Source organism: Anabrus simplex, chromosome 4 (genome assembly GCF_040414725.1).
Source record: "Anabrus simplex isolate iqAnaSimp1 chromosome 4, ASM4041472v1, whole genome shotgun sequence".
Taxonomy (NCBI): Eukaryota; Metazoa; Arthropoda; class Insecta; order Orthoptera; family Tettigoniidae; genus Anabrus; species Anabrus simplex.
The window spans coordinates 228,317,184-228,340,119 of NC_090268.1; the positions used below are offsets into that span (position 1 = coordinate 228,317,184).

The following is a 22,936-nucleotide window of genomic DNA, read 5'->3' on the forward strand; positions in this document are numbered from 1 at the left end:
AAGAAACCGAAAGGACAAATCAAAGATTAATTAGAGGCCGGTTAAGACTGCATGAGACGAGGTACCACAGAACAGGACAAGGCAACACCGACGTCTTTAAAAGTATCCTGGATTTTAGGTAGGGCAAAAACTTTACTTGTCAGCTCAAAAACTCTGAAACAGTGTCTTGTTGGCGGTCAGCACGTTATTTCCAAGTGATGTGAAAGGGATTAAAGTCGTGAAAAGTATACAACTCTCTGCTCCTATAAATGTGCGCGGGGAAAAATAGTTATTAATAGATGTACGTACTAAACTCAAACAGGAAATTAGTAATACCTCTTGGTGCTCTGTGACTGGACGAATCTTCAGATAGGACTAACTTCGCTCAACGGTGGTATACATCCGTTTCTTTAATGGTGTTCGATTTGTGAAAGAATTGGTGGGCTTCAAGGCTTTGAACGCAGTCATGTGAAAGACATACGTATATCGGACACTATGCGCCATTATGTCCGACTATGATATGAAATGGGAAGATCTGTTATCAGTGGCAATATATGGTGCTGTTGTATGGTGAGAGATAAGAGTGGCCTGGTACATCTTATTTGAGATCAAAATAGTAGTGTTCTGTTTTACCACTGCATAATTCACCAAACCGCATTGTACTGTAAGTTGTCTTCTGAGTTCTTTGACGTTGTGAGTACAGTCACTCATCGTCATCATCATCATCATCAACATCATCATCATCATCTTTGCATTTTCCCATTTATATGTGGTCTGCCTTCTTACAATGTTCATTGCAATCGAGGCTGAGTTTTATGAGGCACTCATCTCTCACACGGCAGTCAGTGTGTTTGAGGTCGCCATCGAGGTCGGTGACCCTCCACGTTCAGTTGAAGGGCAGTCTTTGGAACTGAGGTTTCACTGCCACGGAGTACATGCCAATACCATTGCATGCGTAATTCACGCATTTTCTCTGTGATTGGGGCAATCTTGAATTTCTTCCGCACATCCTCATTCACTCATATAGTTAACTTTCTATGTGAGAGATCATCAATGACTAACAAACTTTTCCAACCCTACCTTGAGGAACTTGGTGCCGTGCACAGAGATCTTTTGCTTCACAACAATGTTCGCTGGCTTAGCAAAGGAAACATAAATCTTTGAACTGAATGACGAACTCAATATTCACAATGGGTGTGACGTTAAACACAGTAACCAGCAACTTCAATGCATCAACTTCCTCGAGGACGAAGTAACAGTCCAGCATGTTACTTGAGTGATGTATTTTATCACTTAATCTTGCAACTATTTTACAGCGCTCAGGAAAATGCTGTAAGACTCTTTCAAGCTAACTCAGATCTCTTTTTTCAAGACCTGAGGGGGAAAGAATTCATTTTCCCAAACTTTGTTCGGTACCTATCTTTAATAAAGGTTTGTTGCATAAATTGATTTCGCTTTTTTCGTACCAACTGAAAAGAGAATAATGGTGTACCAAAACAACTGAATTGTAGAATGTTGACCAGGCAGAAATACAGATTGAAATGATACAGCTGCACATGACAGAAAAAGGACAGAGAACGTTGATACGTCGTTTTAGTTCTCTCCTGATGAGATTCATACCCTACCTTGGGCAAGTTTGCGAAACATGCGCTGACAATATTGACATCGACATGTGTGTGAGTGTATGATTTCAAAAAGGAATTTTGTGGAAAACGTTTCAAGATCCACAATAACTAATGAATACTTGAGAGACTGCTTAACGATTACTAGAAATTTGTACACTCCAGACTTTGAAAAGTTCAGAAAACGAGACCTGCCGTTTCTCTCTCTCTCTCTCTCTCTCTCTCTCTCTCTCTCTCTCTCTCTCTGTCTGATGAAGTTGGGTGGGTGAATTTTATATTTTATTATATTTTTAATATTTTATTTTATATTTCTAAAATGCTGTATGCATGTTAACGTATTTTATGTAAACACTCCACTGATTGATTTCTTAAATGCATAGAAGTACAGTGCTAACTGATACTAATGTACCCTATACTGTATTTTGCCGGGCTGATTGGCCCATACGGTTAAAGCGCTGGCCTTCTGACCCCCACTTGGCAGGTTCGATCCTGGCTCAGTCCGGTGGTATTTGAAGGTGTTCAAATATATACGTCAGCCTCGTGTCAGCAGATTTACTGGCACGTAAACGAACTCCTGCGGGACTAAATTCTGGCGCCTCGGCGTCTCCAAAAACTGTAAAAGTATTTACGTTTTTCAGTAATAAGTGTACGGAGAAACCAAGCACTGAAAGCAACACCTGCATAATTATGTCTTACTCAACTGAATATTTGGACCCCAAAAGTCCTTGCATTGCAGTATTACAATCAATCCGGACCTCGGGGAAAAAAATAAGTGAAGACCCCTATATCAGATTATTTCAGCTAGAAGTTAGGTGCACACTTTCCTTAATTATGGTGTTTAGCCTATCAGGGGAGGTGCGTGGTATTGCTGCAGGGTGCATAACTCCCAATAATTTTACACTTCATTTGCAGTCTTTCCTTCTGATTTTTTAGTTTAAGAAATCTACCATACATTCTAAAAATATGTTAAAATCAACGAACTTAGGTCATTCGATGTACTAATTCTTTGTAATGGACCAATAAACGCCGGCTTCAAATCAAACTGAGGGGGTTTGCTTTCCTACGGCAACTCCCAAATGGTAAGCCTATGTCTCTACGTAGCATTAGGTAGCACACTCGCCAGTATCAAATACAGTACAGACAATACGCGACACTTACGGATTTCACATTGCTAAAATGGGATACAATTCGACGGTGGCGCTCCTAGTGACTTGACCTGAACAAATCGCGCTAAATTCAAATATAAATGGAAATGTATATACGGAAATGGATAAATAAATTATGTCTAGAAAGAAAGTGGTATTGAGATATTAATTTCGAAGTTGCTAAAGCAATTCTGGATAAATGAATGAAGAATTATTTAAAAGGTTATTATTCAAAGACTGAAATTAGACACATAAACAAGATATGAAATGGGCTGCTGTGAAATGGCTTTATCTTTCATTTATGCATTACTTTTTTAGCTTTAGCATTCCTGCCTGAACTTTTACGGTTGGATTTGTCTTTTTTTTCTCATTTAAAAAACATTGTATGATCACATTAAGACACTTGTCAATAAAAATATCGGCACATTCCTTACACACATGATGCAATGAATTAACATTTAAAAGCTGGACAATTTTCCTCTTAACATGAAGCCTACTAACAGAAAGAAAATCTATAAAATTCCGGCTTTAATCTGAGAAGAGGGATTAAAGAAAGAAAAGTGTGAAAATGTTGTCGATAGTGATGCTTTGAGGAATATTTACGTACAATTAGAGTAAAAATGTAACATACCCTTGGCTGTATAATCGAGGATTTTTAAAGTCGCTGGCCTGGAAATGATCTGAACAGATCTTATAATTCTTATATAAGCGTAACGTCCCTTTTTTCTTGTACACCTTATCCAAATTACTTCTGTGACATTTCAAAACCCACAGATCACACCTACAACAACACATCGGTATTGAAGGTTAACTGCTGCACTATACAATAAAATATGCATATTACATTTTATGCCATTTAAAATATGGGTCGACCAGGTCAGAAGATTATGAAGTACTATAAAAATCTCTGTCACTGGAAGAATATATATGCAAACACAATATTACTTAGATATTCTTGTCACGAGGGAACCTGAAGAACGACCGCGCATTTTTCTCTACTTCGTAATTACTGCAGCCAAACACAGCACATACCTTTCCCCTCATGTTGAGAGGAGATATCAAGGAATGACACATGCTACTATTTAGTTATGTCAACTCACTGAAAACGCATAAATAACACCAAAAACTTCACACACAAATACACGCGCTCTTATGAGAGAATCAGTAGTGTTCAGGTCAATCCGCTAGAGTGAGCTCCAATAGCTGTCCCTCGATATCTCGCTCAGTGTCGCGTATTGTCTCTACTGTATTTGCCAGTATCAGTCCTTGGGTGTTGCACGAGATCAGCAAGTACCCTATCGAGAAACAACTCCAAATGCTCCCGTTAGATTGCACTACTCTGCGGAGCTGCCTTCATGCCTGCTTTCTCTCCTCTCGCAACGGCAATTTCTTTTCCATGTTTTTAGGGTATGCCATTCCGGTCCGCCCACTTTATTACCAACATTTTGCATCAGTGAAAAACAGGAGGGCAAATTTTCAATTGAAGTGATGTAAGAATAACTGTAGAGCCTCTTATCTCCTGTTTTAATTGCCAGATATATTTCAGTCTTAATGGGAATGTAGTTCATTACTTAACGATAATAGAGTTTCTTGTTATTTATGTAAGCTTCTCATATAAAAATGTGAGATTGGAAATGTTGGTGCAATACCTAGCTTCAGATACCACCATCCGCCACTGGTGTTTATATAGGCTGTCTTAATGGAACAATACTGGATTTTATTCGAATGAAAATAAGGTACAATATTAATATAAGTACCAGTACATATTTGCTTATGTCCTCAAGAAAAGGGAAGAAAATCAGGTAAGGTCACAGAATTTACTAATGCCAACAAAAATAATAGGCGAAACTTTGGAGTATTCCATAAAATCAATATTGGAACCAGAAAAACTTCAAAAAATTTAAGTGAGAGGAAGATTGGCAGCACATGGCTGGAGTCTACCTAACACCATTTGGCGTTGCCACTGTTCTCAGTTTTCCACATTAAAGGATCAAGATCTTAAAGATTAAAATATGCATATAAAAATATAACTTACCCAAGTAAAGCCGATGCAAGCAATAGCTCCACTTAACATATCAGCCACGATAGCTGGATAAGAGTTGGCTGTTGGAAAATAAGCGTGGAAACGTGGCGAGTGCCAGTGTGTAACCTGAAACATAATCATCCTCTCAGAAATATTGTACAGGAGAATTCTCTATTCATACACTAAGAACTTTGCAAGTAAACTACATGTGATTTAATAATAATAATAATAATAATAATAATAATAATAATAATAATAATAATAATAATAATAATAATAATAATAATAATGTATGGTCTGAGCTAGTAGTAGTATATGAAGAATTGAACTGTGATTGTCATGCCGTTCATGTACATTACATTAGTATATTTCAGTCCCAAATAACTTCCTTTACAGTGAAAGTAAATCGCTCGTAAGTCGACAACCAACAAACTATCACAGTTGTGTACAAAGGGGAAAAAAAAAATGATATCATCATAATTCAGCGATTACGGACCCTTTACCCTTTAAAAGTTGCTTTCATCTCTGCCGATCTAGTGCTTTTTTCCTCCGATCTTCGGCGACACTCAACTAGTTTAGGACCTTTTCCACTTCATCCGACTATCACAGCTCTGGGTGTTGCCTTTTCTGGCATTCTTGCACATGATCAGCCCACTGGATCGGTCTGCTTCTCAAGATGTGTTAATGATCCGATATTCGCCCATTCAGACTACATACATACAGTGATGGGAAAAGTACAAAATAAAAGTAATTGGGATCAATTAAAGTTTCCTGAGATATATTTTACTCAATTAAAAATTATTAATTAATTTTTCGACAAGTAATCTGTAAAATTACAGTTACAATTACTTCCCAGAAAGCGAGGTTGTAGGAAATCACTGAGTTTTCTTTTCAGATGGCGATGGAATGATACCAAAGTTTGCAAGGAAAAAGATAATTACTCCATTTTGTGATTTTTGGCTGTCATCACTAAACAAACTTTCAAAATGATTGCTCCCAAACGAAGTTCGCACGTCAAATTCGTGTTTTCATTATTTTCAGGATTAACTAATTTAAAATATTTATTCAAATAGGGTAATGGAAATAACTTAACCCCTTCGCCGTCACATGTTTTTTCCCGCTCCATTCTCAACCACGTAGTACACGATTATCTGAATGTCAACCAGTAACAATAACAACCCGCGAATAAATGAACGACTGTCCGACACCTTGCAAATGCTGGGGCTTCAAAGTTGCCAAGCTCTTGCTGTGATGTTTATCAATTGCTAGAATTTAACGATTGCTAAAATGTAACGATTACAATGTTATCTCCAGAAGTAAAAATCACATTTTGTGAAAAGTAACGATTACGAGTAAAAATTACAACAACAAAAAAGTAATTGTCTCGGTCGGTTTTCCTAGCTGTCCACGTTTCGGAGCCTTACAATACAATTGGGCGATTGATGGGTACATCTGTCTCCTGCCTGAATAATAACAGGGCCTAACAACAACAACAACAACAACAACAACAACAACAACAACAACAACAACAACATCAACAACAACAACAACACCATTTGGGAGCATTGATCGCGTTTATAAATGTAAATATCTGGGAGAGTTTATCACTTCCAGTGGAAATGAAAAGAGGTATAAAAATAAAGGGTGAGGAGGATGGAGATGTCCTTCAGACTATGGCATGGCACCTGCAAGACCAGGTCCATCTAAGTTCAAGCCAAATTAAAACATTACTGCTCAGTGGTCAAAACGGAGTGCCTTTATGGAGCGGAAATACTGACAAGGGTGGTGGAAGAAAATTCCTTCGAAAAATATTTAGTCCAAAAAATTCGCGAAAGGATCAAGCCACGAAACATCTCGGCGTAAGAGCGAGAAAGGAGAAATCAAAGGCGGAACTCTGGCGAGAATGTAAGGAGAAGGGCATTAGTCCGCGTGACAGAAGAGCAGGTAGACTATGTACACGTAACCCACAGATGAACGTATCAATGATAATAATTATACCGGGCGAGTTGGCTGTGCGCGTAGAGGCGCGTGGCTGTGAGCTTGCATCCGGGAGATAGTAGGTTCGAATCCCACTATCGGCAGCCCTGAAGATGGTTTTCCGTGGTTTCCCATTTTCACACCAGGCAAATGCTGGGGCTGTACCTTAATTAAGGCCACGGCCGCTTCCTTCCAACTCCTAGGCCTTTCCTATCCCATCGTCGCCATAAGACCTATCTGTGTCGGTGCGACGTAAAGCCCATAGCAAAATAATAATAATAATTGCTATATACGTCCGTTTAATGATACATTTTAAAAGACGCCGAGAACCGGAATTTTGACCTGAAAATTTGTTCTTCAAAGTCTCATTGGTACGAGCTCGCGTTTAAATATCAACCGACTGCGCCGGGATTCTACCCCACAACCCTGACTGCCGAGCGCCTAATCAATTACACTACGCTCAACTACGGTATATTTCGGATTATCTCCAATAAGTACGCTGTAATACTCGGCACATAGTTGTAACACTGGGCTTATGGTTTTATCGACAACGTACATAACCCGCATAGGAAATACATACAAACATTACATACATCATTATAGACCATTATGCCTTTCAGCGTTCAGTCTGCAAGCCTCTGTGAATTTACTAAACGTCGCCACAATCCTCTATTTGCAGCTAGCGCTGTGGCCTCATTTAGTTTTATACCTCTTATCTTTCAATCGTTAGAAACTGAGTCTACCCATCGTCCTCTTGGTCTACCTCTATTTCTCTTAACCTCCATAACAGAATCCATTATTCTCCTAGGTAACATCCTCCTCCATTCGCCTCGCATGACCCAACCACCGAAGCCGGTTTATGCGTACAGCTTCATCCATAAAGCTCGTTCCTAACTTAGCTTTTATTGCCACATTCCGAGTACCCTCCTGCTATTGTTCCCACCTGTTTGTACCAGCAATCATTCTTGCTACTTACATGTCTGTTATTTCTAACTTACGAATAAGATATCCTGAGTCCACCCAGATTACGCTCCCGTAAAGCAAAGTTGGTCTGAAAACAGACCGATGTAAAGATAGTTTCGTCTGGGAGCTGACTTCCTTCTCACAGAATACTGTTGATCGCAACTGCGAGCTCACTTCATTAGCTTTACTGAACCTTGATTCAATCTCACTTACTATAGGCCCTATTACCATCCTGGGAGAACACACATCCTAAATACTTTAAATTATCTACCTGGTCCAACTTTGTATCACAAATCTGACAAAGTTCTGTTGAATTTCTTACCTGCTGACATCAATTTAGTCTTCGAAGGGCTAATTTCCAGACCATACTCATTGCACCTATTTTCAACTTGCAAGGTAATACAGTAAACTGCAGACTTTCCCCTCAATTTGCGATTATCAAAGTCGTCAGCATACGCCAAACTACTTACTATATTTCCACCTAACTGAATCCCTCCCTGCCACTTTATACATTTCAGCAGATGGTCCATGTAAACTACGAACAACAAGGGTGAAAGATTACAGCCTTGTCTAACCCCTGTAAGCATCCTGAACCAAGAACTCATTCTGCCATAAATTCTCACTGCAGCCCAATTGTCAACATAAATGCCTTTGATTGATTTTAATAAATCACAGCCTTGATGCCATAGTCCCCCAGTATGGTGAACATCTTTTCCCTCGGTACCCTGTCATATTCTTTCTCTAGATCTACGAATCAAACACAACTGTCTATTCCTCTCTTAGCATTTTTCAGTTATCTAGCGCATACAGAAAAACTGATATTGACAGCTCCTCTGTGGTCTGAAACCACACTGGTTTTCATCCAACTTCCTCTCAACCACTGATCACACCCTTCCTTCCACGATGCCAGTGAATACTTTGCCTGGTATACTAATCAATGAGATACCGCGATAGTTGTTGCAATTCTTCCTGTTCCCTTGCATATAGATAGGTGCAACTGCCTTTGTTCAAACTGGAGGTACCTTACCAACACTCCATGCTAATATTATTCTATGAACCATTTCATCCCTGCCTTCCCACTATACTTCACCATTTCAGGTCTAATTTCATCTATTCCTGCTGCCTTATGACTTATGACAATGGAGTTTATTTACCATCCTTTCCACATCCTCAAGCGTAATTTCACCAACACAATTTTCCTCCTCCCCATGAGCTCCGTTGTTCGCGACACCACCATGAAGATTTCCTTTTACGTTGAGAAGATTTTCACAATATTCCCTCCACCTCACCAGTGTTTTCCTGGGATCTATTATGAGTTCGCCTGAATTGCCGTAAACATTGTTCATTTCCTTTTTCCCCTCCCTTCCTAAGATTCTGTATTATTGTCCAGAAAGGTTTCCCTGCTGCTTGACCTTCCAGGTTATTAGCAAAATCTTCCCAGGGCTTCTTAGATGCAACAACTATTTGTTTCGCTCTGTTTCTTTCATCTATGTACAATTCCCTGTCTGCATCAGCCCTTGTTTGGAGCCATTTCTGATAAGCCTTCTTTTTACGTTTTCAAGCTGCTCTCACTTCATCATTCCACCAAGATGTTATTCACTTCTTCCCATCTTTACACACAGTTGTTCCTAGGCATTCACTTGCTGTTGCTACTACAGCATCCCTGTATGCCACCCATTCTCTTTCTATATCCTGAACCTGCTTACTGTCCTCTGTTCGGAACTTCTCACTAATTATATCCATGTACTTCTGTCTAATGTCCTCGTCCTGGAGATTTTCTACCCTTAATCGTTTGCACACATATTTCACTTTCTCTATCTTAGGCCTAGAGATACTTAGTTCACTACAGATCAGACAGTGGTCTATTTCATCGAAAAATCCCCGAAAACCCCGTACATTCCGAACAGATTTCGTGAATTCGAAGTCGGTTAAGATATAGTCTATTATGCATCTGGTACCCCTACCCTCCCATGTGTGGTGGTGAATAGCCTTATGCTTGAAGAATATATTCGTAACTGTAAATCCACATTAGCACAGAAGTCCATCAGACGCTTTCTATCCCTATTAGCTTCCATATATTCCCCAAACTTACCAATCACCCTTCCGTATCCTTCAGTTCTGTTTCCAACTCTCGCACTGAAATCGCCCATTAGCAGTATCATATTCTTGCCGTTGACCCTGACTACGATGTCACCCAGTGCTTCATAAAACTTGTCAATTTCATCCTCATCTGCGTCCTCACAGGGTGAATACTCTGAGACAATTCTCGTCCTAATTCCTCTAACTGCCAAATCTACCCACATCATTCGCCCGTTTACGTGCCTAACAGAAACTATGTTGCATGCAATAGTATTCCTGATAAACAGCCCTACCCCAGACTCTGCCCTTCCCTTTTTAACACCCGTCAAGTACACTTTATCATATCCTATCTCTTCCTCGTTATCTCCCCTTACCCGAACATCACTTACTGCTAGCACATCCAGACGCATCGTCTTTGCTGACTCAGCCAGTTCTACTTTCTCTCCTCCATAAGCCCCATTAACATTGACAGCTCCCCACCGAATTCCATTTCGTTCGCCAAGTTGTTTCCAAGGAGTCCCTCGCCTGTCAAATGGTAGTGGGACTCCGTTACCCCCATATGACCGAGGCTTGCTTAAAATGTTCTGAGCTCGGTAAATTCATGAAGCAGGATGCTACCCTACTTGCACATAGTCCAAGTGAGGATCTCTCCTCTAAAGGGTTAGGGACCACCGATATATTGTACAGCCCTAGCCGCCTGAGCACAAGGAAGGCCATAACTCAGAATATGTCCGAGATGCCCACTCCCATTCCGTAGCAACTGGTATCCCGACTCTCAGGACCACTTACTAGGCCACTCAGCCGTTGCCAATGGTTCACGAACTAGGACGTGACTACAGTAACCTACACCATGAACCATCACAAAGGATATGCTACCAGAAAATTGTCATGGAATGGTTTTGTGAATTGGTAGACTATAGTGTGTTAGAATCGCGAATTTTGAGATATGAATGTCCAAATGCTGATGAACTCGTTGTTGGAATTAATTAAAACATCAATTACAAGGCTGTCATCACCAACATACGAATATCCATAGGGATACAATTTGTAAGAGAATTATTTATTCGGTTTACATTCGCCATACTGTCCGATATTTGAAAGGAAACTGGTGGTAATTGCAGGTAGAAAGAATCACTAATTATGTTTACCGTAACGTAAAAATGTCCATTGTTGAAATCAAGTTGGCAGTACCAAGAAGATACACTAAAAGATGTAAGCACTCAGTTTTGTATATATTCTAAAAGAAACCTTCAATCTTAAATAAAGGGAGTTGGTCGCGAGATGCAATGTAACAAAAATTCGTGGGAAGGAAATATTTTTTGCATCTTTGTTGCCCCCCCACCTCCCAAAATATTCTGAATAGTGTTGGGTCAGGCATATTTAAAAACATGAACTTACCCCAGGCATAATGACCCTCTCGATATCCGACATCACATCCTGCCACTTGTCGGGGTCTTCAGGCGCCGTGTCCGGTAGTAGAGGCCTCATGTAGCCGGGCTTCACGTCAGGTAACACCGGTCTGGAGATAGAAAACAGCAGGATAACTGTATTATAGGCTACTAATGACTCTGAAGATGATGTTTGTATTGGGTGTTCTAGACGTTCTTCCGATATACAGTAGTTGGTGGGACGTTAAAACCAATAATATTTAAATTCACAGAGTCGAAGCAATTTAACATTGACTCAATCATCTTTCACGTGGAAGAGTGGAACCAGGGGCGGCCGTACCTTGTGTGCTGAAGTGCTGCAGCACATTGCCTATTTGAATAATAGATTACTTTAAAAATATTATCTACAATCAGATACAGTGCATTAAAGAAGACGTCAGCCAGAGAATAGGAATTTATTCAACTCCCATCACAACCAGGTAACTGGTAGTGCGCTCCACGCCTGGTGGCTGTGCGATCATAGCTCAGCGAGAATGTCTAAGCTTTTAGCCGGAAACCAGGTACTCTGCCTTTTGCGCATGCCTGCCCAACTTGTCTGATAGGCTGTGGAAACAACAGCCAAGGCATCACTTCACAGAGATTCTTCGTTCGACCGCAGAGAGGCAGCACTAGCACTAGTCACACCAAGGTCTCTCTAGGGAGGTCTGGTCACGCTACCACAATCCTTAGCGGTGGCGGCCATATTGGGTCTTAAATATCGTTGTTATGTGGGCGTGTCCGATTTAATGATGTGAGTTATTACTTGTATCTCGAAGGAAAATGGGATACTGTGCCGCACCAAATTGTCAAAATAAGACAACTGACGGAATTAGTGTTTCGCTTCCCGAGAGATAAGCAAAGGAGAGTTCAATGGGTATAAAACTGTAGGCATAGCACATGGCAATCTTACAGATAATTCCGCCTTGTGTGCGGTTAGTGAAGTTATACATTCGTATTATTCCTGAACGATTATGAACGATGTTTTATATTTATAGGTCTTATTATGTATTTTCTTCTAGCATCATTTTAAAGAATCGCAGTTTGAACTAAAAAGGACAGATGGACGGAAACAACTCAAGTGGAATTCCATCCCAACAATTTTCAACGTCCCTAATCCACCCAAGTCTTTGACATTTAATAGGAAACCTCCCAAAGAAAGAGAATTGTCTTTCAAAACAAGCAAGAAAAGTAACAGGAAATGTGTAATAGTAGTATTGATGTTTCTGAAAATTTCCTTTTCATGTGTCCGGCTCCATGGCTAAATGTTTAGCGTGCTGGCCTTTGGTCACAGGGGTCCCGGATTCGATTCCCGATTCAGGAATTTTAACCGTAATTGGTTAATTTCGCTGGCACGGGGACTAGGTATTCATCATCATTTCACCCTCATCACGACGCGCAGGTCGCCTACGGGAGTCAAATCAAAAGCCGAACTTGTCCTCGGATGCTCCCGGTACTAAAAGCCATACGCCATTTCATTCCATTCCTTTTCATGTAAACTACAGACAGTACCTTTCTAACCCTACATGCAATGTAGAAGCGTTTCACAGATATTTGAAATGCTTGTTCCTGTTCATTTACCAATCACAACAAACAATAGGCCTATCACTTCAAACCAACAATTTGTGTCCAGCTTGCCATCATTACAGCAATTGTTAATAGCAGCCTTATACGGTACCGGTACTGTAGTTATTATTTACAACTATATTTCATCTTAAATGCTCTCTAGAGTACATTATATGGTTGGACAAATACTTAAAGATCACAACACTCGCTTCACTCGCACTAACCAACTACTGTAATTTAACGTACCGTAGCCTAACATAATAACCTAATGTAATCCCTAAAATAGCCTAACCTAGGTTAACTTAATAGTGACTGAATTTCTATTTCTTATGGAATCATGTCTATCAGTGGCTTTAATTTTATTAACTATTATTATTATTATTATTATTATTATTATTATTATTATTATTATTATTATTATTATTATTATATGCATGAATGTTAGGACTCAGCTAAGAGCCCCGTGGTTGCCAACCCACGCTCCCTAGTTAGGAGCTCCTGGCGCCCCTTTCAGTCGCCTCTTATGACAGGCAGGGGATACCATTGGTGTTATTCTATTGCCCCCACCCACAGGTGGAAATCAATTTGGGTTGTGACTACGAGGCCCTTAGCTGAGTCTTTACTTACTTGTGTCAGGCTCTCACCTATTCTAACCCATCCGACCTCCGCTGGTCAACACTTGTTATTTTCCGACCGCGACGGCATTAGCACATTCGAGGCCTAGGAAGTTTTTCATTTCCACGCACTTTGTGGCCTTCATCTTTTTTACCGATACCTCCATTTTTCAAAGTGTTGGACCCCTTCTATTTGTTTTCTTCTGATTAGTGTTAAGGAGGACGGTTGCCCAGGTGTACTTCCTCTTAAAACAATAATCACCACCACCATTTTGTACTATATAGCTGCAAGGGATATCACTAAACTAGTTAAGAGTAGCTAAGAACATCCCTCTTGTTGCACATGTGCAAAGTATTTTTGCCTTAGAACCCAAAGAAATACCACATGAATGGATACAACAGTTACCATACGTAATTTAATGCACTCAACTCAAGAGGCATTCAGTGTTTGTCAACATACTGGGGTAACCTTTTAGAAACACAGTATCAGTAATTACTTTCTTAATCAAGAAAATGCTGAAGGTAATTTATTACAACTGTCTTGTAGTACTTTAAGTACAATACTTCAAGTTCAGTATTTCATGTACCGGTAATCGTAATACGACACAGGTACTGTATATTTTTCTATGTTCTGTCAATAAGGTTACGTATTTGACAGATGATATCAATAAGAAACACAGTAAGACCAAGTTGTAAGGAAGCAAAAGGGTAGGACATAAACTTTTCTGTTGATTCTTGTTTCTCAAAAAAAAAAAAAAAAAAAAAGTCAGGCTCAGTTAATTATCTTCCTATTCAAATAGCTGTGAATGTATTCATATCATTTAAGTGTTATACAGTTATATATACATGAACAGTAGATGCCCAATTAATTTTTTTATGAAAAATAGTCGGTATTTTGTTTTTATTTCAATGTACGGTACCGAAATCCTTTAAATTCGAATACACTTGCCTTTGGTTACGCTCGCTTAAAGACCCAATATGGCGGCTCCATAAGAAGCATTCGTGACTTGACCTCCCTAGATAGACCTTGTCACACTTGCATTACGACCGAAATGAGAACGAGTATTTAAGAGGGGATCGCTCAAAGCAAACGGGAAAACAAAATACTGTAGAGCTGTTCCCGCTAGGTCTTTTAATACCAAAGAGGATATAATACTACCAACTTGCCTATTCCATGGCCATATTTGTAAATAGATGAACTATAAAAATTGTACTTTTTATGTTGTCAAAATAAGGACATGATATTGTGATTTCCTTTCATTAAAAACGTCTAGTTTACAAATGTCACTATAAAAACAGAACATGTAATTTTGCAATACGACATTGGTGGTTTTATTTCAATGATGTTGGAAACATTGGGAAGTTCTGTTTTTGCGCGCTCACACCAAGTGTTTGAGTTCGTGAATATTTTGCAATTGCAGGTGTTATTGTGTGTTTGACTATATAGTTTTATAGTTTTTTATGAGATATGTGTATATGTGTTGGGGTTGTTTGCGTTGTTTGTTCAGTGTGGAAAACTCAGTGGAGAGCCTCTTGAAAACCACATCCGGTACCGGTATGTTTCTAAATATTTTTATTGTTTTGGAGTGGGGATGGGTTACAGCACACAACTGATTTTCTGGACCAGTCGCCACTGAGTGGAACTCCCCTTCAGTGAGGATTGTTTCGTGCACCACGGTGATGGGAAGTGGCGCTGACAATGACCCACTTCTCCTGACCGCACACTCCAACAGTCCTTTTTTTTTTTTTTTGCTAGATGCTTTACGTCGCACCGTCTTATGGCGACGATGGGACAGGAAATGGCTAGGAGTGGGAAGGAAGCGGCCGTGGCCTTAATTAAGGTACATCCCCAGTACTTGCCTGGTGTGAAAATGGGAAACCACGGAAAACCATTTTCAGGGCTGCCGACAGTGGGGTTCGAACCTACTATCTCCCGAATAGTGGATACTGGCCGCACTTAAGCGACTGCGGCTATCGAGCTCGGTCCAATAGTCCTTGCCACAGGCGTAAAGAGTGCGTTTGACTCAACCCTGCAACGTAGACCGCCAGAGGTTGTGTGCACTTAATGGGAGACATGACTGAATTTTTCGTATTTTGAGCCAAAAACTCTGTTTTTCTTTTTATTCATACAAAAATAGCCCAATTCTTCCTTTTTCAGAAAATGACTTTATTTAGTCATTCCAGCTTTTTTAAAGCTTGTAGAAGGCACTTAATGCGAGCCCGCAGGACATTTAAAAGCCCAGAACCACACCCACACATCCTTTAATGCATTAGAAAAAGACATTGGAGAGGTCCTGTGGAAGATATCCATCGAGAATGGTTTCCGTTACACATCAATGTTGTCAGATGTGGATGCCAAGACTTATGCCCATTTGAATGAGATTGAAGTGTATGATCCAGAACACACGATTGAGAAAGAGGAATGCATAAATCATATTTCTAAGCGCCTTGGTACTGCTGTTCGCAACACTGAGTGTAAAGGAATGGCGGGCGAAAGGTGTGGCACTGGGTGGGCGAAAAGAGGGCAGTTTGAAAGAGAGCACTATAACTAAATTGACCCATTATTATACGCATGGCATAGTCAAAAATATTCCAAATGTAGGGAAAATGAGGAGGGCAGATTTTGCAACTCTTAGACACTGTATGTCAACTGACCGTAAACCTCAGCATTTGACTTGTCCTGAAGGTGTCTCTTGGTGTTTCTACAACAGACAACAGGCAGAAGGGAAACCAACTGATAGCCACAGTAGAATGAGTTGTAAGCTTAGTCCTTCTGTTGTAGAGAAGATATCACCTGTATATTTACGACTGGCCTCAGATTAGATATCGCAGTGTTGTACAGTGGGACTCAGAACGCTGAGTCCCTCCATAATGTAGTGTGGAGTAAATGCCCCAAGGAGACATTTACGTACAGTACTTCCAAGACAAAACTGGAACTTGGTATCTTCAGGGCTGTCTCAGAATTCAATATGGGACATTACAAAACTCTGGAAACCCTTCACTCTATCAGAAATTCGACCTTCCCTATGACCTCAGTTTCTCTATGCAAGATACAAGATGTTCGACGTATTGTTCGGGTACAGCAGAGGGGAGAAAATGACTAGGAGACATGTGAAATGGCAGAAGGTATCTAAGGAAGAAACCACAAGGAGATGTGAGGGGGAAATATATGGAGTAGGTCAGTTCTGACTAAATATTAACTTGCTTTTTTCTCGCATTGCTCTTTTTTAATGTTTCGCTGTGTACAAAACGCTCCTTGCGGTGCAATAACGTATTATCAGGTATGTAACTTGGTAAAGTTGTTGCTAAGGGTATAGTTATGTAAACTAGTTCTGGGTTTTGAACTGCTTTGATTTTTAATACGAATTTTGATAGGTAGATTCAAACATTTAATCCTGATTTTTTTTAAATATAGCCTATAAAATGAGGGTTCAAACATTTCTGGAAAGAACAACATCTATCTAACAACAATACAATTATTGTTTATATACATTTTAACTATATGTGTTTTAAAAATCAGCTTGATCAAACAAAACCTTTGTCGCAAGGGACTTTTTATGCCACCACTTTTTAATACAAAAACTAATAAAACTAATAAATTAGAACATTAGATGCCAGTGACAGTCTATGCAAGTGGTTAAAATTCGGTAATTATAATTATGATGTAAACTGTGTAAGTTGAAAAATTCAGTCATACATCCCCGTCAAAACCAATAATATTTAAATTTACAGAGTCGAAGAACTTCAACATTGACTCCATCACCTTTCTCGTGGAAGTGTGGATTGTTTCGTGCACCGCGCTGATGGGAAGTGGCGCTGACAATGACCCACTTCCCTTGACCCCACACTCCAACAGCCCTTGCCACAGGCGTTAGGAGTAAGTTTGACTCAACCCTGCAACGTAGACTGCCAGAGGTTGTGTAACACTGTTACGCTAAGGATGTTTGTTTTAATGGCATCAAGTTTGGGGGCAACTGCAAAAAAGACCCATATGTAAGAAATACGATTCTTGGAAACAAGCTGAAAACTTACAAGCATTCATTGAGGAATTCTGTGTTATTTTTCTCCTGTGACTACAGCTCTTTGTGAACCTTGACCTCATATTATTTTCTAAGGGTTATCTCGATCAGGTCTACTCAGCCTACGTGATTAGAATTGAGGAGCTATCTGACGGCGGCCCCGGTCTAGAAAGCCAAGAATAACGGCCGAGAGGATTCGTCGTGCTGACCACACGACACTTCGTAATCTGCAGGCCTTTGGGCTGAGCAGCGGTCGCTTGGTAGGCCAAGGCCCTTCAAGGGCTGTAGTGCCATGGGGTGGGGGGTATCTCGATCTTGTGCAAGTACTCTCCAATTCCAGTAACCCATTTTCCATAGATCTCCCTCAACTTCACCTAACCGTCTAGTTCTGGGTCACCTCGTCCTCTTTGTCCACCAGGCTTTACGTTTACTATATTTTTTGCTGATCTTACTATTCTGCTGATGGGCGGCTCTTTATAGGTGGAATGCAGTCCACTGTTGTATCGTCTTCCCCATCTTCCTTTTTCACAAAGTGGGCCTATTTTCTACGCAGTACCTTTATCTCAAAACCATCCAGCATCCCTTGCTGTTAGTGAGCACTTTGCAGCATACGTGAGCACTGATCTTATAAGTGTGTTTTATTGTTGCCATGTGTTTTACGTCGCACCGACACAGACAGATATTATGGCGGCAATGAGATAAGAAAGGGTAGCATTGGAAAGGAAGTGACTGTGACTTTAATTAAGATACAGCCCCAGCATTTGTCGGGTATGAGCATAGGAAACCACGGGAAATCTGCAAGGACTGCCGATAGTGGTGTTCGAACCAATCATCTCCTGAATAAAAGCTCACCGTGCGGCCAACTTGTTCGATTATAAGTTCATAGATATACGAGATAGGATTCTTGAGCCAAGTAGGATTTCCGTCGAAAAAGTAGAATTATTTCTCATTATTTATATTATTGAAATGCATGAAAATCCACAGCCTGTTTACAGTCACTCAACCGGGTCAGGAATGGAATGAATGATGCCCCCATCTATCGGCGAGGACAGGAATAGTACCGACTGCCGAAGTGTGTCGCACTAATCTGGGGCATTGATTGACTGAGAGATGAAATGGAATGTTAATGGAGAGTGCTGCTGGAGTGAAAGATGACAGGAAAAATAGGTGTACCCGGAGAAACCCCACTACCGTCTCTGCTTTGCCCAGCACAAATCTCACATGGAATGACCGGGATTTGAACCACGGAATCCAGCGGTGAGAGGCCGGCGGGTTGCTGCCTGAGCCACAGAGGCTCATATATATTAGTAATTTTATTTAATTTTTATTTAATGTAATTATCGTAATGCTTTTATATATTTCTGTGCCTGGTTAGGAAGAGGAGAAGGCCTGAGGGTACAGTAAAATAAAACATTACTTGCTAACATTATCACATAGTTGAGGTAATAAACAGAAACCTTAACAGCTGTAGGTGCGAAATTGTATTTTTATGGGCTTTTTTTCAAGTTGCTTTACGTCGCGCCGACACACGGCGACGATGGTGCAGGAAAGGGCTAGGAGTGGGAAGGAAGCAGCCGTGTCCTTAATTGAATCGATTATTTCAGAAAGCAGTCAAGTGCCAAAAAATGAAAAAAAAAATGAGTTAATTGCAGAATATGTTACTAGGAGGGTATACGCACATTTTGGTGCTGAAACCAGTCAAGAAACGTCCTCCTGTAATGGTCAGGCATTACGCTGAATTTCGTATTTAGTTCAGAAACCAGTTAAGTGACATCACTTGGCTGGTTTCTGCAGTAAACTGCTGGTACATTTTGTGATGAGCCGCACCTTGCCGGTTGGCGCTGCTGTTCTGAATTCAGAACAGCCAGCTGTTCAGCTGTTTATATTGTCATTGTTGTGTTTCTGGAATCGCATGTTCGTAGTTTTTAGAACAACTGATTAAAAAAGTGTTTCTTTTGTTTATTGCAGTGTTTTTATAATAGTAGTGATAGCTTATGTCTGAATGTTCAGAAGACGAACCTGTATCAAAAAGGAAACGAGGAGTGGTAGACACACAAACTCGCACGCGTAATATTATTCGAAATGCCAGGATAAAAGGAGATCTTACTCAGGAAAGGAAATACCTGGTCTGAGCCCTACATTATTCTTTGTTATTGTTTGTTTTATGTGCCCATCAATATCAAGAAGATACGTGACCTAAATGCCTTAAAACCTTACATGATAGGAAATGAACAGTTTTAGGACAGCATTTTACAATGGCCGACTACAGGGACAGAATATGGTGTGGAGTTTGTTAATGAGCATTAATTACTTCCTGTCATAAGCAGGCATTGCTGATTTCATCCTTTAAATAATTATATTTGTAGTCTAAACCTATTCAAATATTTTCTGTTTCCACAAATATGGAGTTTATGACAAAATTCTTTCGAAATTCAAGAATTATCCAACAAAAATATGTTTACAACACTGGTTTATTTCAGAAACCAGTTAAGTGGAAAATGTTTCGGATTTTTTTACAGCAAAGTTAATAAGCACAAAATAGTTTTCCTTAGATAGAAAGTATTAAATGGTATAATACTTTCAAGCTAAAATATTAAATCCCCTACCATAACATTTTGTCTGTTGCTAGACAGTTTTTTTCAGTTTCCCAAAAATGACAGACTTGGCGCTTGACTGGTTTCTGAAATAATCGATTCAATTAAGGTACAGCCCTAACATTTGCCTGGTTTGAAAATGGGAAACCATGGATAACCGTCTTCAGGGCTGCCGACAGTGGGGTTCGAACCCGCTTTCTCCCGAATACTGGATACTGGCAGCACTTAAGCGACTGCAGCTATGGATCTCGGTTTTTTGTGATTTTAGTACTTTAGTAATTTAGTTGCTATACTATTGAAAATACAATCTGGGTATGTGGCAAATTCACAAGGAGCGTCGAACCATACGTAACTCAGGAGCACTCTGCCACTTGAAATGGCCTAAAATAACCTTGGCCAAGTAGACTACAAATAAGATTCAGTCAAGGATATGATAAAACTCAAGGCTTCGGATTTCGTCGACCCCATGGCTTAATTGGTTAAAGCGCCAGTCTAGTACACAAGTTGTCAAGGGTTGGAACCTCTCCGGTGCCTTAGAGATGGATATTTTTGAAAATAAGTTAGGAGTCCAGTCACCCACGAAAGTAAGAGGCAGAGTTCTAAATCAGCCCGGTTGGCAGCTTACTGACATTTACAGACATTTATCGCCAAGTTCAAATGTGTCCGACTCATTGGCTGAATGCTCAGCGTTGAGGCCTTCAGTTCAGAGGGGTCCCGGGTTCGATTCCCGGTCCGGACGGGGATTTTAATCGCGTGTGATTTAATTCTTCTGGCCTGGGGACTGGGTGTTTGTGTTTGTCCCAACACTTTCCTCTTCATATTCAGGCAACACACTATATTACCAACCACCACAGAAACACGCATTAGTAATTACATCCCTCCATATAGGACTGATGGTTCATGTTTGTGGGTTACTGTAGTCACGTCCTAGTTCGTGAACCATGGGCAACGACTGAGTGGCCTAGTAAGTGGTCCTGAGAGTCGGGATACCAGTTGCTATGGAATGGGAGTGGGCATCTCGGACATATTCTGAGTCGTGGCCCTCCTTGTGCTCAGGCGGCCAGGACTACACAATTCACCGGTGGTCCATAACCCGTTAGAGGAGAGATCCTCACTTGGACTATGTGCAAGTAGGGCAGCATCCTGCTTCATGAATTTACCGAGCTCAGAACACTTTAAGCAAGCCTCGGACCTATGGGAGTAATGGAGTCCCACTCCCATTTGACAGGCGAGGGACTCCTTGGGAACAACTTGGCGAACGAAATGGAATTCGATGGGGAGCTATCAATATTAATGGGGCTTATGGAAGAAAGAAGGTAGAACTTGCTGAGTCAGCAAAGAGGATGCATCTGGATGTGCTAGGAGTAAGTGATATTCGGGTAAGGGGAGATAAGGAGGAAGAGATAGGAGATTATAAAGTGTACTTGACGGGTGTTAGAAAGGGAAGGGCAGAGTCTGGGGTAGGGCTCTTTATCAGGAATACCATTGCACGCAACATAGTTTCTGTTAGGCACGTAAGTGAGCGAATGATGTGGGTAGATTTGTCATTGGGAGGAATTAGGACAAGAATTGTGTCCGTGTATTCACCATGTGAGGGTGCAGATGAGGATGAAGTTGACAAGTTTTATGAAGCATTGAGTGACATCGTGGTCAGGGTCAACAGCAAGGATAGAATAGTGCTAATGGGCGATTTCAATGCGAGAGTTGGGAATAGAACTGAAGGATACGAAAGGGTGATTGGTAAATGTGGGGAAGATATGGAAGCTAATGGGAATGGGAAGCGTTTGCTGGACTTCTGTGCTAGTATGGGTTTAGCTGTTACGAATACATTCTTCAAGCATAAGGCTATTCACCGCTACACATGGGAGGCTAGGGGTACCAGATCCATAATAGACTATATCTTAACAGACTTTGAATTCAGGAAATCTTTTAGGAATGTACGAGTTTTTCGGGGATTTTTTGATGATACAGACCATTATCTGATCTGTAGTGAACTAAGTATCTCTAGGCCTAGGGTAGAGAAAGTGAAATCTGTCTGCAAACGAATAAGGGTAGAAAATCTCCAGGATGAGGAAATTAGACAGAAGTACATGGATATGATTAGTGAGAAGTTTCGAACAGTAGACAGTAAGCAGGTTCAGGATATAGAAAGTGAATGGGTGGCATACAGGGATGCTGTAGTAGAAACAGCAAGGGAATGCCTAGGAACAACTGTGTGTAAAGATGGGAAAAGGCGAATATCTTGGTGGAATGATGAAGTGAGAGCAGCCTGTAAACGTAAAAAGAAGGCTTATCAGAAATGGCTCCAAACAAGGGCCGAGGCAGACAGGGATATGTACGTAGATGAAAGAAACAGAGCGAAACAAATAGTTGTTGAATCCAAAAAGAAGTCATGGGAAGATTTTGGTAATAACCTGGAAAGGCTAGGTCAAGCAGCAGGGAAACCTTTCTGGACGGTAATAAAGAATCTTAGGAAGGGAGGGAAAAAGGAAATGAACAGTGTTTTGAGTAATTCAGGTGAACTCATAACAGATCCCAGGGAATCACTGGAGAGGTGGAGGGAATATTTTGAACATCTTCTCAATGTAAAAGGAAATCATCATGGTGGTGTTGCAAACAGTCAAGCTCATGGGGAGGAGGAAAGTGATGTTGGTGAAATTATGCTTGAGGATGTGGAAAGGATAGTAAATAAACTCCATTGTCATAAGGCAGCAGGAATAGATGAAATTAGACCTGAAATGGTGAAATATAGTGGGAAGGCAGGGATGAAATGGCTTCATAGAGTAGTCAAATTAGCGTGGAGTGTTGGTAAGGTACCTGCAGATTGGACAAAAGCAGTAATTGCACCTATCTATAAGCAAGGGAACAGGAAGGATTGCAACAACTATCGAGGTATCTCATTGATTAGTATACCAGGCAAAGTATTCACAG

General features: G+C 40.5%; 1 protein-coding gene across 2 annotated transcripts in view; it reads right to left on the reverse strand.

Moving 5' to 3' along the window:
* The window catches only part of LOC136871800 (aromatic-L-amino-acid decarboxylase), a 151,265-nt gene that overhangs the window by 44,722 nt on the left and 83,607 nt on the right, over window positions 1–22,936 (reverse strand). For both annotated transcript variants that reach the window (XM_067145399.2, XM_067145402.2), the window contains exons 3-4: window positions 11,187–11,307; window positions 4,782–4,895 (exon numbers count right to left, since the gene is read on the reverse strand). In XM_067145399.2, the coding sequence (XP_067001500.1) occupies window positions 4,782–4,895; window positions 11,187–11,307 (235 nt within the window). The remainder of the gene's footprint in view (window positions 1–4,781; window positions 4,896–11,186; window positions 11,308–22,936) is intronic.